General features: G+C 41.8%; 1 protein-coding gene across 2 annotated transcripts; it reads left to right on the top strand.

The window, feature by feature from the left end:
- The first annotated feature begins 2,992 nt into the window (after positions 1 to 2,992).
- Ostc (oligosaccharyltransferase complex non-catalytic subunit) lies at positions 2,993 to 16,441 on the top strand. Of its 2 annotated transcripts, XM_042701814.1 has the most exons (4): positions 2,995 to 3,190; positions 6,902 to 6,995; positions 11,267 to 11,464; positions 16,093 to 16,441. In XM_042701814.1, exons 1-4 carry the CDS (start codon positions 3,052 to 3,054, stop codon positions 16,109 to 16,111), a joined length of 450 nt encoding a protein of 149 aa, XP_042557748.1. In that variant the 5' UTR covers positions 2,995 to 3,051; the 3' UTR covers positions 16,112 to 16,441. The 2 variants fall into 2 exon arrangements, with proteins under 2 accessions (XP_042557749.1, XP_042557748.1); XM_042701815.1 differs by lacking the exon at positions 11,267 to 11,464 and having other exon boundaries at positions 2,993 to 3,190.
- The last annotated feature ends 1,213 nt before the right edge of the window (positions 16,442 to 17,654 follow it).

Below are 17,654 nucleotides of genomic sequence, written 5' to 3'. Positions count from 1 at the left end.
CTCACAGGGGAGTTTGTAGCTTTCACCTGGCCTCTAACTCATTACCATCAGCTCCTGCTTTAGCCTCTGGGTGTTGGGCTTACAGTGTGAGCCACCGATGCCTGGCTGTGTAATTTTCTTGAAGGAGTCATGCACTGGTGATCTTGGATTCCTCAGCTGTTAGGACAGAGCTCGTCTCTGCCTGGTGAGTGGTGGAGAGATGAATAATGAATAGCACTCTCACTAGCACCACCCTTCCCTGAATGCTCATTCCTCTCTTCCTTGACCTCCTCAACAACTTTCCAATTGTGTTGTTTCTAATTCATACCCTCACCATCCTGGTGAACAATGCACTGATACCCATACATCAAAGCATTCCTAGAGATTTGCAACTCTTGCCATCATTCTTTTCAGGCAAAATGAACAACTGAGTACACCACTAGAATTCCTTCCATTGGATTATTTAAGCCTTCCTGACTTTCAACCCCAAACTACCCCACAGTGAGACTATACTGCAAAGCTAATTACTTTCAGGTAATTTTATTGCACTGGGGAGAACTAACTGTAAATCTGGTCTTCAATTTTTCTTCACCAAGCAACTGGACTTAGGGTCTTCTCCAGAGTGTTGCATGTGTAGGTTGGGAAAGAAAAGATAGTGTGGCAGAAATATGGACTATGTACACTATCTGCACAATTTCTCAAACAACTCACTTGTATCTTCAAAACGGACTTGAGCTTGTGCCTAACATATGCATTTGCTGATCGAATGAAGCAGTGGCCATAGACATGAGTTATGGATTAGACAATGCTAAACTGGTCATGGGTAATTCAGATTTCACAGTGACTTGTTGCCCAAGGTCTATAGTCTTTGTGAAGGCACAGTAGCAAGCCAGAAGATATTTCTCAGGGGAGATAATTTTCCTATAGAACTTGGAACAAGTTGGTTCCAGAATCTTAAGGCTGTGTGTTGTGGTTCACTGATAGAGAGCTGTCAAAAGATGATGGAACATCCCTAACATCCCAACATTTCATGTTGGATACAGTAAGTTACTCAGTCCACATGCCAAGAGTCTTTGTGTGTTCTGGGTCCCACTTAAATCTAGCAGCTTATTAGGTTACCCAGTAAATGGGTCAATATTGCATGACCAAATGAGGCATGCTGTCTCCAAAATCCTCAGTGGTTCCCTAGGTTAGAGCACTAGTGAGATGCATCAATTACCCTTTCTGTTGGAATACCTCACTTGATACAGAACACTGACTCCTAGAAATGACATAGTCCCATTTGTCAAAGATTAGTTTTCTTGTCTCTGTATTTGGGTATAAATATTATGGGTATAATTATGCTTTCCAGTCATTTCTCAGTAATTAAGTTATTAACTAAATAAAGGTGAAGAACCTATTCATAGTACCTTGCTCACTAGTAAGCAAATAAAAGACAAAAACATAGTGTCAGTTTGTTCTGGTTTATGGAACCTGTCATTTTAAAGTCTTACTTCAAATGGAAATGGACATTTGTGAAGTTTTAAAAGACTATATAAGTTCGAAGCCACTGCAGGCAGGAAACTGTGAGACTCTTATCTCCAATAAACTACTCAAAAAAGCCGTAAGTGGTGTTAGCTTTGAGCAAAAGAAGCTCGGGGACAGTACTCAGGTCCAGAGTTAGTCCCAGGACTGGCGCGTGCACACACACACACACACACACACACACACACTCAGGTCCAGAGTTAGTCCCAGGACTGGCGCGTGCGCACACACACACACACACACACACACACACACACACACACACACACACACACACACACACACACACACACACACACCCCAAAAGACAACAACAAAAAACTTCAGGCCATCAAGATCATTCCCAACGAGAGATTTGTTGTGTGTCCTGTGTGTAGCCCAGACAGAAGGCCCTAGCTCCCACTGCAGTGGTAGCAGTATGATATAAAGAAGCAGATAAATTACAGGTATTGTGGTATTACAGCCCCAAAGAGCCAATTACATTTTGGATGTAGCTGGGGAAAAATCAAGACGACTCAAAGAATTTTGGGTGATTTTATATGCATATGTATATATATATATATATATATATATATATATATATACACCATTTATTAGTTATCGTGCTTTTAGGTACGTCTGAGGGAAGGAGCGAAGTTGGGAGAACAGAACATTATTCAGAAGAACATTTCAGTCTTACCATGGTATCATCATGAAGGCATCCTTGTGGAGTGGTCCTGTTGATATTTGTGATAGATCTGGGCTGGATTTTTTTTTTTTTTCCTTTTCTAAACTCTAGATAGGGCTGGGAATGTGGCTTAGTGGAAGAGTGCTTGCCTAGCGTACATGAAGCCCTGGGTTCGACTCCTCAGTACCACATACACAGACAAAGCTGGAACTGGAGCTGTGGCTCAAGTGGCAGAGCACTAGCCTTGAATAAAAGCAGCTCAGGGACAGTGTCCAGACCCTGAGTTCAAGCCCCCGGACTGACCAAAAACAACAACAACCCTAGATAACATGTTAGCTATTATGAACAATTATTATTGTTATCATCCCAATAACTTAGTTTCTCAGTGTCTCGTGGTGGGGGAAGCGGAATAGTTATGGAAAAGGCGACTCTCGCCCAACCTTTCCATTCATCCTTCAGGGCTGAGAAACTGGAGCGTGCAATGTCCAATCATCTTCCAAGATTCTTGCGTCAGCAAGTGGGCGGGGCTCCGTTGGATTTGAATCTCTCCGCTTCTCCGGCTGGGCCACGTCCGAAGCTCTGCAGGTCCTTGAGGATACATACTCCAGCAACTATCTATTAAAATAAATCGAGCTCCTCCTTCGAGCTGAAGTCGCGAAACAAGAAGGAAAATATACATATTAGTTATGTCCCTAGGCATTGTTTTTAACTCCTTTTGTTTTTCTTCTGTAGATATGAACCCTGCTTCCCAGCGTCGCGGACCTGCCGAGTCTTTCTTTGCGCCTGCGCAGATGTCAGGGAGGGCGGGCCTGCTTCCGGGTGGCGCGTGGGGGGGGGGGGGGGGGCCTGGAGGCCCGCCAGCTGGCCCTGCCGCCGCGAACATGGAGGCCTTGTACCGGGTCCCGTTCTTGGTGCTCGAATGTCCCAACCTGAAGCTGAAGAAGCCGCCCTGGGTGCATATGCCGTCGGCTATGACGGTGTATGCGCTGGTGGTCGTGTCCTACTTCCTCATCACCGGAGGTAACTCGGGCGGTCGGGGCCCGGCGAGCTCCGGGGGGCGCCGGGGTCCCGCCGGCCCCGGCCGGGGAGGGGCGGCCGCGCCCTGCCCTCGGAGCGGGGGGGGGGGGGGCGCTGGGGTCCCGGGGGTCAACGTGCAGGAGGTTTCTGTGCCCTCAGGTCCTGTCCGAAGTCTGGAGGGAACGAACTCCTGTTCTCTCCTCGTCTCTTAGACCAGAGACGCGAGTTGTGCATGTTTTGAGGTTCAGATGGATGGGTTTTTTTTTCTTTTTAATTATTCCTGTGGATATTCTTGTGGTGTCAAAGGACTCGGAGAAGTCCACGGTTGCCTCTCTCTGTGTGTGTGTGTGTGTGTGTGTGTGCGTGCAGGCCTGGGCACCCAAGGCTAGCACTCTACCACTTGAGTCACTCCTAGCCTTTTTTTTTTTTTTTTTTTTTTTGCTCGTTAATGGAAGATAATCCATAACAGGCTTCGAACTGCCATCTTCCCATCTCAGCCTCCTGAGTAGTTAGGATTACAGGTATAAAAGCCCACTGGGCCAACCGGGCTGGGACTTTTAACTTCTCTCTTGTGCTGGCCATTTTCTCACTTTTTTTCTGCCTCTGTTAATTTAGCATCATGAATATATGCCTTGCTGACAATAAGTCCACCTTGGATAGAGATCTTCCAACAGGCCTTGTCTCATGAACATGAGGCCTCATGAACAGGCCTCTGGAACCTTGGATGAGAGTTGACAATCCTTAGGTTTCTTTAGGACACTTGGGTCGACCTACCTTAGTATGAATTGGGATCTCCTGAGACCACGAGTTTTTGATCAGTATCTGAGACTGGAGAGGAGATTTGCAGAAGACACTGTGTTTCAAAAACCACAAGTGGAGAATCTTTAAGAAAAACGAGAATCAGTAAGACAGTTTTTACTGTCAAGAGTTTTTTGATTATCATTCCATCCTTTTTCAAGTAGCAAATTGCTAAGGGGCGTGGCCTGGTGTGGTGAGTTGGCAGTCTGACTGCAGTCCTCTGAGTAGCCTCCTTCCCAAGCTACCATTCCTAAGATTTACTAAGGACTGCTTTTAGAGTTTGGACAGTGGTATACTTAACTTGGAATATAAAAGAAAAGCTCTTCAGGATAGCAGAAGTGGTTTTACTTGTAGGAGAATAGTCATTTTATTGTCATTTTCATAAATAGGCTATGAGAATACTTGCTACCAAGAAAGAGAAATAGGAAACTGATCAAATGTGTGCAGGCATTAGAGTGTGTGTGTGTGTGTGTGTGTGTGTGTGTGTGTGTGTGTGTATGTGTATGTGTGTGTTTGTATGCATGCATGCATACTTGTGTGTGCCCTTGTGTGCCACTGCTGGGGATTGAATTTAGGGCTTGTGTACTGGCCTTAGTTTTTTCACTCACGGCTGACATTCTATCATTTGAACCATAGCTCCAACTCTGGGCTTTTTACTGGTTAATTGGGGATATGAATCGCAAGGACTTTGCTGCCTGAGCTGGCTTTAATCCTGGATCCTCAGATCTCAGCCTCCTGAGTAACTAGGATTACAGGCATGAGCCACCTGCACCCCGGCTCTTAGTTTTCTGTGTTTGTAGGAGAGATTCTCTGTCTCAGTCTCTGGGTGGAAAGTGGAAGGACAATCTTTAGTGGTCAAGGTTATGAAATAGTTTGTACAGAAATTAATCACTGGAAAGGATTCTCATCTAAAATTTTGTGAGTGTATAGTGTAGAGTGTACAGGCTCACACCTGTAATCCTAACTATTCAAGAGTCTGAGATTGTTATCTCTAACTCACCAGCAAAACTTCATAAATGGAGCTATGTCTCAAGTCATAGAATGCCAACCTTGAGCTTAAAAGCTAAGGGATGATGCCCAGGCCTTGAGTTCAAGCCCCAATACTGGCACACACATATGTGATGAGTGTACATTTATAAAGTAACAATTTATTCAGAGATAACTGAACAAGTATAACGATCTTGCCCACTTATATCATAATTCAGATGTGTGTTAAATATATAATTTTTTGCCATTACAAATTGTCACAAATGCAATGGAGAAGATGAATAACTGAGATAATAGAGTTAGGAGGATCATTTAGAATAGAACATGATTTTTAAGGAAATAGCATGTAAGCCCAAATTTGGAGTGGCAAGGGCATGGTAGGCAGAGGGAAAAGTGTGGATAAAGGTAGGATCAAGGGATAAATGAGTGGTTTGGGAAGTCTACTTAGACTGTAGTAGGTTGGGTAGTAGGGATAATACACATGGGGCATGATATGTGTAGACTGGAAAGTTCTGGGAGTTGAATAAAAGAAAGAATAAGAAGGAGAAGGACTTGGACCAAGCCTTGAGGGACTCCGATATTTAGTAGTTATATAGAAGAGGAGCCTCAGGGAGGTTGCAGGAAAATGGGGAGTGTCACAGAAGCTGTAAGAAGGGTTACATGTTAATAATTGACTGCCTGCTCCTGGGAAGATGGTAGCTGAAAATTGTCCAGTGAAATTGGCAACATGGAGGTTCCTGGCGACCTACATAAGAGCACCATTGATGGTGGCAGTTGAAGGGTGAATTTGCTTATTTTTTTCAGAAAGAAGTCTGGTTTTCTTTAGAAAAGGAAGGCTTGAAATTGTATAAGGTCTTAAGACAAGGGAGGGTTGATATGAGGAAGAGCTGGAAGAAACTGGAGAAAGAGATGTCTAAAGGGATGAAGTCCCTGAGAGGTAAGGGGGCATGGAGTCCTGATCACTGCAGAGAAGGATCCCACGTTGTTGAAGGGAGGGACAACAGGATGAGAGATAGGTACATGTACCAGGAATTTGCAGAATAGATGGGAAGGCAGGGCACCAGTGGCTTACTCCTGGAAATCTTAGCTACTCAGGCTGAGATCTGAGGATTGAGGGTGTAAGCCAACCTGGGCAGAAAAGCTTGTGACACTGATCTCCAATTAACCAGTAAAAAACGATAGAGCAGTGGCTCAAGTGATAGTCTTGGGTGTGAAAACTAAGGGATAGCTTCCAGGTCCTTAGTTCAAGACTCAGTACTGGCACCAAAAGAAAATTGGTTGAGAAGATAAGGGAATTATTGCATCACTATTTTATCTGGCAAGGGCAAGAGAGACAGGCCTGCAAGGCTTTAGAAAAGCAGGACCTGAGGGTGTTTAAGAGCAGTGGAGGAGGTAAAAAGTAGATATTGACAGTGGAACTTGAGAAGATGTTAACAGTCATGACTGGGACATAACCATGGGCATTAATATAATAACTGTGAATCACTAGTACCACCTGTCTGCCAGATGGTGTGTTTTTAAATGTACATTTACACAAGAAAATGTCTCTAGCATATCTCTCAATTTATAGAAACAAGTCCAGGGATATGTGGGACATTTTAGTGAACTAAAATAGAACCTTTAATGTTAAACGTTTCTTACTATGAAGTCATTCTTTGAATATTAGCAAGTATTACTGAGTAACTTTCTTTTATGAAATTGATAACTCTTTTAGAGATGATAGTGGTTTTTAGAAGTTATTCTAAAACAGAGTTGTTTCTAGGATGTTTAGAAGAGTAGCTAGACCTCATCTGATGATAATAATGTGATCAAAGCAGGCTTCTTTAATGTAAGTGGAGTGAAATGTAAGTAGCTGAAATGAAAACTGTAATCCTGTTTTTAAAAAAATTAGAAATTTAAATCTAATCTGTACTATTGTCTTACATTCAGGAATAATTTATGATGTTATTGTTGAACCTCCAAGTGTTGGCTCTATGACTGATGAACATGGACACCAGAGGCCTGTAGCCTTCTTGGCCTACAGGTAAAAAATACCTTTTTGAATGACTTGGTGGTGGGAAAGAAGGTTGCTGGAACGTATGTATTTATTTAAAAATACAAAACTGGCATGTGTGTGTTAATTCAAGCACTTGGGAAGTAGAGGCAGGAGGATCACAAGCTTAAAGATAGCCTGGGCTACATAGTGGAGTTCAAGCCTAACTTGGGTTATATAACAATAGCTTGTCTCAAGAAATAAAAATCTAGCAAAAACTGTGGAGTTTATCTACATTTAGACAATACCTGCTTTAAAATGTATAATCCTAAAGTTACAGGAAGTGGGCCAAGAATAAGAGAAGTATATTATTAATTTATTAGAAAATAAGAATACTACAAGCTGGGCTCCAGTGGCTCACAACTGTAATCTTAGCCGCTCAGGAGGCTGAGATCTGAGGATTATGGTTCAAAACTAGCCCACGCAGTAAAATCCCCATGAGACTTTTATTTCCAGATTACCACTCAAAAACTGAAAGTGGCACTGTGCCTCAAAATGGTAGAGCACTAGTTTTGAGCAAAAGAACTCAGGGACAGCACCCAGGTTCCGAGTTTAAGCCCCATACCATAGCCGACCAAAAAAAAAAGAAAAAAAGAAAAAAAAAGGAAAAAGATTATATATCACCACTTTAAAGGAGGGTAGTTTACAATCATAGACTATTTGGAAGGTCAGCAAAATGTAGACTTTTAAAAAAATTATATATATATATTTTTTATTGTGAAAATACCATAAATAGGGGTTACAATTACATGAGCTAGGTAATGAGTACATTTCTTTTTTTTTTTTGGTCTGGTCGTGGGGCCTGAACTTTGGGCCTGGGTGCTGTCCCTCAGCTCTTCAGCTCAAGGCTAGCGCTCTACCACTTGAGCTACAGCGCCACTTCTGGCTTTTTTTTTTTTTTTCTTATGTGGTGCTGAGGAATCGAACCCAGGGCCTCAGGCATGCAAGGCAAGCGCTCTACCACTGAGCCACCTTCCCAGCCCCATGAGTACATTTCTTATCAAGCATTGTTGCCTCCTCCTTTGTTTCCCCTTACCATCCTTGCCCTCACCTTTTTTTGGTAAATAGAATTTTATTGGAATTAAGTGTGTTCATACATCTGTGACTACTTTCAAGATGTAGTAGCTACATTGAGGAAGTATGACAGACCATGTGCCCTAGAAGTACAGAGAAAATTGAATGGGGGGGCCTTACACAGTGTAGGCAAGCGCTTTATCACTGAGCCAAAGTGTCAACCCTTTTAAGATATTTATTACACAAACAGTTAAAAAATTTGCTGGGTGCCAGTGGCTCATGCCTGTAATCCTAGCTACTCAGGAGACTGAGATCTGAGGATCATAGTTCAAAGCCAGCACAGGCAGGCAAGTCCGTGAGACTCTTATCTCCAATAAATCATCAGAAAACTGGAAGTGGCGCTGTGGCTCAAGTGGTAGAGCGCTAGCCTTGAACTGAAGAGCTGAGGGTCAGTGCCCAGGCCCAGAGCTCAAGCCCCACAACCAAAAAACAAATTTTTTTTGTAGGGCACTGTTGGCTCACACTTGTAATCCTGGCTACTTCATGAGGCTGAGCTTTAAGGATCACAGTTCAAAGCCAGCCTGGGAAGGAAAGTCCGTGAGACTCTTATCTCCAAAAACTACTCAGACAAATCAAAAGTGGGGCTATGCCTCAAGTGGTAGAGTGCTAGCCTTGAGTGCAAAGAGGCTCAAGGACAGCACCCAGGCCCAGAGTTCAAGCCCAGAACTGGCAAGAAAAGAAAAAGAAAAAGGATTTTGAGATCTTAAGAGTTCCATTTTCATAATGAAACACCATTCCAGTGAGCTTTGGTTCACTGGAGCTTATCCAGTGCTCTAAAATCTACTTGATGAACATCTACCTAAATATCTGTATGTTTATATTTACAGTAATGCTTTTGGACACATAGAATATGCCTTGGCTGAAGGTGGCTTTGCTCAGTGGTAGGGTAAGACCCTAAGTTCCAACCCCAGTTCTGTCAATAAATAAGTAATAATTCTAGAAAGACATTGTAGATCTCTGGAACAAACTGCTGATTGGAGTTCTTATGTCAGGGAGACTGTTTAATACTCTCGTCTTCAGTTCTATTTGAATTTGAATACTAAATGCAATTTTTTTTTTTTTTTTGGTGGTGGTCCTGGGGCTTGAACTCAGGGCCTGGGTGCTGTCCCTGCACTTTTGTGCTTAAGGATTGTGCTCTACCACTTGAGCCACAGTGTCACTTTTGGTTTTCTGGTGGTAATTGGAGATAAGAGTCTCATGGACTTTCCTGCCTGGGCTGGTTGTGAACCACAGTCCTCAGATTTCAGCTTCTTGAGTAGCTACAATTACAGGCATGAGCCACTGGTGCCTGGCTTCCATTCTTTTTTTGTCAGTCATGGGGCTTGAACTCTGGGCATGGGCGCTATCCCTCAGCTCTTCAGCTCAAGGCTAGCACCCTACCACTTGAGCCACAGCACCACTTCTGGCTTTTTTCTGCTTATATGGTGCTGAGGAATCAAACCAGGGCCTCATGCATGCGAGGCAAGCACTCTACCACTGAGCCACCTTCCCAGCCCCCCCCCCATACATTTTTAATGAAAACAATTAGTTAATGATAATACATCCTGTATTATCTAATAACTTCTGTATCATACCTGTATGCTTTTAAAAATATATTTTATTGTTATTGTAGAGGTGATGTACAGAGGGGTTACAGTTACATAAGTCAGGCAAAGAGTACATTTCTTTTTGGACAGTGTCACTACTTCCCTTACTCTCTCCCAGTTTTCCTGTCCCATTCCCATCTACAAGTTGTATAGTTCATTGTCCACCTAGTGCCTAATGACTACCACTGCTGTACCTGTTCACCTGTTCACCTTGTCCCACCTTTTCTGTAAACCCCCCCTCCAACCCCCCCTTACTCCCCCGCTTCATTCCCCCCCCCCCCCCTCGGTATTTCTTTCTTTTTTTTTGGATGGTCATGGGGCTTGAACTCTGGGCCTGGGCTTGGGTACTGTCCCTCAGCTTTTCATCTCAAGGCTAGTGCAGTGCCACTTGTACCACAGTGCCACTTCCAGTTTTCTGAGTGGTTTATTGGAGATAAATGTCTCACAGCCTTTCCTGCTTGGGCTGGCTTTGAACCGCCATCCTCAGATCTCAGCCTCCTGAGTAGCTAGAATTACAGGAGTGAGCTGCCAGTGCCCAGCTCTCCATAGGTATTTCTTAAATGGAGAAATTTGAGGTCCCCGAACTGAAAATTTAACAAAACTGTATTCCTAGGAAAATCAGACTAGCATCGAGCCACGTCTCCAGCCCTAATTTTTGTCAGTTAAGTAGAGACGGAGTCCTACAGATTTTTCTTCCTGGCTGGCTTCAAACTGTAGTCCTCTAGTCAGTCCTAAGCCTACTGAGTAGCTAAGATTATAAGCTTGAGCCACTGGCACTGGCAGCTTCCAAGAAACATTTCTTGGAAAGTTCAAACTTAATTAAAAAAATCAATTGAAAATTAATTTGAGATCACAAGCAGAAATTAAAGTGGCATAACATTTGAAAGCTTTGCTTCTGTGTTGAGTTCAAATACATAATTGACTTTTAAGCTAATAATTAAGATGTATATTGATCTTATGTAGACATTAGTTGATTTTTTTTTTTTTTTTTGCTTTTTTGGTCGGTCATGGGGCCTGAACTCAGGGCCTGGGCACTGTCCCTCAGCTCTTCAGCTCGAGGCTAGTGCTCTACCACTTGAGCCACAGCACCACTTCTGGCTTTTTCTTCTTATGAGGTGTTAAGGAATTGAACCCAGGGCCTCATGCATGCAAGGCAAGCACTGTACCTACCACTGAGCCACCTTCCCAGACCCTACATTAGTTGATGTTTTAAAAATACTTTGAACATAAACTTTATGAAGACAGATCACTCCTTCTCTCAGGAAGTGGGGGAGTGGGGTAAATCCAGGCAGCTAGGCATGTGCTCTACCACTGTGCTACATTCCTAGCCAAGGCAAAGGTTTTTGTCTGTTTTATTCATTGCTTGCATAGTTAGAACATACTAGAATAGTGGCTGGTATATATACGCCTCTCCATAAGTATTTGTTGGATGAATGTGCAGATGACTATGCAGAGGCTTAATGAGTGGTTGTTAAGAGTTAGAAAAGAAGGTTAGCACAAAAATGTTTTAATTAATGTCAACAGAAATTGAAATTTTAATCTACGAGGAGCTTTCCTTTTCTAAAAATGTTCATTTGTGTTGCCATGCTCTCTCTCTTTCAGAGTAAATGGACAGTACATTATGGAAGGCCTTGCATCCAGCTTCCTGTTTACAATGGGAGGTTTAGGTTTCATAATCCTGGACCGATCCAATGCACCAAATATTCCCAAACTGAATAGGTTCCTTCTGCTATTCATTGGATTTGTCTGTGTCCTTTTGAGCTTTTTCATGGCGCGGGTATTCATGAGAATGAAACTGCCGTAAGTTTACATACATTTTACAGAATAAACAATTTTAACTTTTGGTACGAACTGCAAAAGAATTACTCAGACAACATAAAATCAGGACACTTGTTTAACACTCATTTAAACAGATGAAAAATCAAAGGAATTTCTAACATGATTGACTTGCCTTAGGTTATAGTCGTTTTGGTTTTTTACCCATGCGTGTTTATGAAAAACTTTATTTTCCTGTAGCATTGAGACTGGAGATGGTTTGTTTGTTTTTTCTTCAAAATACCTAAAATAAGACTCCAGTATTAATAGTAGTAAGGAAGATTTTCAAGCCAGTAATTGTTGTTGCTCTTGCAGTGTTGGGTTAAGGTTCTGCATTTCTGTCCCAAAAGTCCAGAGTGCAAAGCTTTCTGACCACCAGCATAATGTCACAAGTAGCAAATTCCAATCCATGAAACTTTGTTTCAGGCACAGAGTTATTAAAAGTCTTATATAAAATGACTTTAGGCCTGTGTGTAGGTATATTTAAAACATAAAAATACAACATAAAACATAACTTTATTTTTATATTTATTTTATTATCTTTAGTTGCACAAAAGATTTGCCAGTTAACAAAGCAGTTTATGTATACAATGCAGCTTGATCAGTGTTACCCCTTACATTCCTTAAGGAAAGGAATAGGCTAAAAGGTTTGAAGCTTGAACTCTGGGCCTTGGTGCTGTCCCTCAGTTCTTCAGCTCTACCACTTGAGCCACAGCGCCACCTCTTGTTTTTGGAGTGGTTTATTGGAGATAAGAGACTCACAGCCTTTCCTGCCCCGGCTGCTTTGAACCGCGATCCTCAGATCTCAGCCTCCTGAGTAGCTAGGATTACAGGCATGAGCCACTGGCATCCGGCTATAATATATATTTTAAAGATTATTTTAACTCAGGATATTTAAAATACCTTTTTTCTTAAAAAAATTTTTATTATAAAGGTGCTGTACAGAGGAATTATAGTTACATAAGTCAGGTAAAGAGTACATTTCTTTTTTTTTTTTCTTCTTGTCAGTTGTGGGGCTTGAACTCTGGGCCTGAGCACTGTTCCTCAGCTCTTCAGCTCTAGGCTAGCGCTCTACCACTTGCCATAGTGCCACTTCCGGTTTTCTGAGTGGTTTATTGGAGATAAGCTTCTCACAGTGGCCTTTCCTACCCTGGCTGGCTTTGAACCATGATCCTCAGATCTTGGCCTCTTGAGTAACTAGGATTACAGGTGTGAGCCACCAGCGCTCGACTAAGAGTACATTTCTTTTTGTACATTGTACCACTTCCCTCACTCTATCCTAGTTTTCCCTTCTGTCCCCACCAGGTTGTATAGTTCATTTTCAACATAGAGTCTAGTGAGCACCACTGCTATATTTGTTTAAAATCTCCTTGGGGGCTGGGAAGGTGGCTCAGTGGTAGAGCGCTTGCCTTGCATGCATGAGGCCCTGGGTTTGATTCCCCAGCATCACATAAGCAAAAAGAAAAAAAGCCGGAAGTAGCGTTGTGGCTCAGGTGGTAGAGCGCTAGCCTTGAGCTGAAAAGCTGAGGGACAGCGCCCAGGCCCAGAGTTCAGGCCTACTACTGGACCCCCGCCCCCCCCCCCCCAAAAAAAAATTATTTTAAAATCTTGGAAGAAAAAGAAATTGGCTTTGTAGAAACATATTTCTATTTGGCACCATTAATTTGAAGTGTAGGTGAGTCTGATCACATAAATAACTAGGAACTTTGGACAAGCATCCCCAAAAGAGAAACTCTTGGTAATTTTATTTTATTTTTTAGGGATTGCATTAAATGTCAGATACCACCGTCTATGTTGATTTCCTAGTGTGTTTGAATTTTAGAAGTTTTCTTGTTCTATGCCTCATTCTGTCTGTCGTCAGTAACATCTAGGGTAGAATGGAATGGGTAGGCTTCTCTGTGGTAGAATGGAATGGGTAGGCTTCTCTGGGGTAGAATGGAATGGGTAGGCTTCTCTTAGAAAGTCAGGCCTGCTCATCCTGTAGTCATGCTCCTGAGGTAGCTCTGGCTGGATGGGAAGAGACTGCATGTAGATCTTTTTCATTTGGTTTTTTATGTAGCCATGTAGCCCGGCAAGTTCCTTTGTCAGTGGCTCCTACTTTTGACTGGGGAAACAGTTCTGATCAATGCCTAACTATGTGAAGACTTAGGTACTTCAGCTGTTTTATCTCCCTTTTTGCACTGTTCATATTGGAAATAACTCATCTCAGCCAGTAAAATTTATTGGTGTTGGAAGAGGCTTTTCCATAGCAGAGCAGCAAAAAATGGAGACTCCTACCCCATTCTCTAGCAAACAGAATGAGCTGTTTTTGTCCATAGGAGGGGTTCTGCTCTTACTCTTTCTAGTTTTCTTACTTGTTATTTTAGTTGTGGGTTCTATCCCTAGGAAGTATGTTAAATGAGAAAAGAAGTGTTTATTTTTTAGCTCAGGCATTTGATTATTAAGTTAATTGAGCCTATTACCTATTGCTTGTAAAAAAAAATCCCTGGAAATTGTATAATCCTTGGAATTGCTTCTTTTGCAATGATGTAAATGTTTGTCTTTAATCCCTGGTAGAGGTCAGTACTCAAGATTATTGATTAAATCCAAGCTTGAGGGTAGGGAAATCGGATATAAAGATGACAGGAACCTGTCTGGAAAGAGTCCTCTTTAGAGGAAGACAGCTGGGGAGATCCTTCTGGACACACACATCAGCACATGCTTGCTTTGAATCTTGTCAGATATTTCTTGTGTTGTGAAGCCTAGGTCTTAAAATATCCTTCTTGTTGAAACATTAGTTATAATAGTTTATGCGATATCTTCCAAATCACTGCATATATCTAAAGGGCCTTTTTCTCATTTTTTTCAATGGTCAGGTGAGGAATTTGGGAAGTATTGGTTATATTAGGGTTAATGTATTAAAGTATGGATTAGTCAGGGTATTACTGTAGAAGGATAAGAGTATGAATTCCACGTAGGTTGCCTTGGCTGTACACAGCCTTGTATGGAGTTAAGAAATTAAGAGGAGGAAAATCAGATTGTTGAGTGTTTGCCTTGAACGAAGCACTGTAGTAGGCACTAGTTTTGGTTTGGTTTTGTGCTGGGTATTAGGGTTTGAACTCAGCACCTCAAACTCTCACTTGGGTTTTTTGTTGCTCACAGCTGTCTCTCTTTCACTTAAACCACAGCTCCAGTTCTGGCTTTTTGCTGGCTAATCAGCTGAGAACCTCATATAGTTTAGCTGGCTTCAAACCTTGATCCACAGATCTCAGTCTTCTGAGTGGCTAGGATTAAAGGTGTGTCACTGGTGCCTGGCTGGCTTCACTAGTTTTTAAACCATACCTTTCAGGTGAAGAAACTTGAAATTCTATTAGAATAATAGGTACCATAAATCATAAAACACAATGCAGTAACTTAGTTTTACAAATTAGAAAACTGAGTCAGGCTTCCCCAGCCTTCTCCTAGTGAGTGGCAGAGACAAAGCCACAAGGAGAGGTTCTGAAGCTGTCAAGGTTTTTTGTTTGTTTGTTTGTTTTGTTGTTTTTGGTTGGTTGTGAGGCCTGAACTCTGGGCCTGGGCGCTGTCCCTCAGCTCTTCAGCTCAAGGCTAGGACTCTACCACTTGAGCCACAGCACCACTTCCGGTTTTCTGGTGGTTTATTGGGGATAAGAGTTTCACGGACTTTCCTGCCCAGGCTGGCTTTGAACCACAACCCTCAGATTTCAGCCTCCTGAGTAGCTAGGATTACAGGTGTGAGCAACCCATGTCCGGCTATCAAGGGTTTTAGATCCTTTCCCAGTATGCATAGTATCACATAGTTTTTTTTCTATTTTTCTGATCCTGCATATTACCTCTTAATAGATCCAAGAGTTTATCATAACATGAAAAGCTTAGAAGTTTATCATGCCAAATATAAGCCTTTCATTTAAAGGAGATTTGGGGATCTAGCTTGTCTGTTTAATAAAAGGATCTTCTAGTTGATGAACATGAAGTGTGAGTTCATTAACAGGTACAGCAAAAGCCCCTAGCTGTTCCCCAGGTATTTCCGAAACAAAGAGAGGTGCAGAGGCAAAGGATTGCGCACATTCTCGAGGGCTCTGGATGGATGTCCCTCGGTGAGTAGCTCCCCATTCTTTTTGTCCCTTCTGATAATAACTAGGGTTTTCAGAAATCCAAGCCAATTTTCATTAAAAAGTTTAGTTCTGACTAAATTTTAAGGGTCCGAAGAAGATAGGACTTTGACTTTCTGAGTTAAGGTCCTGCTGTGCATCGTAGGCTGGACTCCAGCCCTTTATCCTTCTGCCTCAGCCTCCTGAGTGCTAAGATGCCAGGCATTAGCCACCACACCTAGTTTGCTTCTGAATCTTAACTTTTACATACTATTTTCTTTGCTTATTTTTCTTAATCTGTATATTTAGTATTGCTTTGTAACTTTATTCTTTGAGGGGAGGAATAATAGAACTGAGGTCTAGTCATTTGTTTTTTTTGGGTTGATGGGGGAAAGGTCTTAGCCAGAACTGTAGTGCAAAGTAACAGTTATATTTTGGGCTTGTTATTTGATTCATCATAAAATTTGACCTTTTGCAGCGTTGCTTTCTGCTCACCTGTTACATGTATTCATTTTATTTCTGCAGAGGCTATCTGATGGGATAGGGTGCCTTTTGAGAAGAAATCAGTGGACTCCAGACTTGCTCCTGTGAATGAATTTTGGAAGTCTGTACCAATCCTCTATGAAATGTGGAAAGGAATGGAGAACAGCAGGAAAAGAAGCCTGAGTGAAAACCTAGGAAGCACATTAAAGCCCATACTAGAATTTCTTGGTATCAGAGACAAGTTTATCACAGTATTTTTTTGCTGCTGAGCTGTGCTGATAACCCAACCATGTTAAGTGGCATTTTCTTAGTTTTTCATTTCTTAAAGGAAAAAAAAAATACTCCACTTCTTAAACTATAATATTGAATAAAGTGATTATTTTTTACAGTCTCCTTGACATTGGTTTTTGGAGATGACATTTCTGATTTTAAGAAGTTCGACACAGAGGCAAGATCTGTGAGCTCTTGGTGGCTGAGTCACTTCTCCATTGGTGCTTTTGCCTTTAAACAGTGTGTGCTAGTATGCTTCTGTGGATGCGGATTTGGAACTGTCTCCTGGGCAGTATGATGTATGAAAAGAGCAGAAATAAATGATTTTTTTCTAATTAATACCTAGCTGGCTGATAGTACTCACCTTTTGGTCTGTAAATCATTCAGTCCCATCTTTTGAACTTCTTTAGGTATTTTTGGTAGTCTGAAATCTCAAAAGATAGTTGGCTGGATGCCTTGTGAGGTGTCAGCTATACATCTGCAAATAGTCAAACACACATTTCTGTATCAGAGTTGTGAAACTGCTACAGCCAGTTCCCATTTAGTCATTCATTTTCAGTAGTTGACATTTTGAATAGGAAAAACCATCTCTAGATAAGTATGGTCTTCTAATTTCTTCTAGTTAAGCCTTTCAGTTCTCCATGGCTGGACATAGCCTCCCCCCCCCCCCCCCCCCCCCCACATAGTGGCTTAGTTCATATTCTAAGATCTTTAGGTTTATAATAAAGTATTCTCTCAGGTGACACCTCTCCCTCTCCTCAAGATGATATACTTGTAGTCATTCATTAAAAAAAATTGTTCATTCAAGGGCTAAATAAGTACCTATTTATGCTAGGCAACTCCTAAGGATTTCCTCACAAATAATATACATAGGGCTTTGCCCTAGTAGAGCACACAGTCAACAATCAGTAGGTTAAAAATGTTTAACAGCATTATGGTACTGAAAACTACAACAGAAAAAATATGTGAGGCAAGCTGTAACAGTGATAGGGAACTGAGAAAGGGAAGCAAACATCCTGTATGTACTAAATAACTCCGAAGATTTGATTCATTTTTATTTCTTTGCGGGGGGGTTACATTGCCATAACTTAAAATCTTGTTTACATTTTAGGTGGACAGAAATGAATACAGGTAGTAGACCAGGTCTGCTTTCCTTATACCTTGTAGAAAAGTCCCATTCCCTACCACCAGACGGTGCTATGAAGATTCACTATGTTTTTTTCCTATCTCAGAACTTTAATTACATCTTTTGCCTAATTGAGTGAATCATACTTTACAGTGCAGCCACAAATCACAACCTTCCCCCATACCAAATCTGGGCTTAGGTTCTGTTT

The sequence above is a fragment of the Dipodomys spectabilis genome, unplaced genomic scaffold, assembly GCF_019054845.1.
Source record: "Dipodomys spectabilis isolate Male_0828 unplaced genomic scaffold, ASM1905484v1 ptg000297l, whole genome shotgun sequence".
NCBI classification, from domain to species: domain Eukaryota; kingdom Metazoa; phylum Chordata; class Mammalia; order Rodentia; family Heteromyidae; genus Dipodomys; species Dipodomys spectabilis.
Note: the sequence above shows the minus strand (reverse complement) of the source record. Positions and strands in the feature narration are given on the sequence as shown.

Coding starts and splice junctions, on each gene's coding strand:
- Ostc (XM_042701814.1), top strand. CDS start 3,052: ATGGAGGCCTTGTACCGGGTCCCGTTCTTGGTGCTCGAATGTCCCAAC. Junction 3,191..6,901: donor CTACTTCCTCATCACCGGAG/GTAACTCGGGCG, acceptor TCTTACATTCAG/GAATAATTTATGATGTTATT. Junction 6,996..11,266: donor GTAGCCTTCTTGGCCTACAG/GTAAAAAATACC, acceptor TCTCTCTTTCAG/AGTAAATGGACAGTACATTA.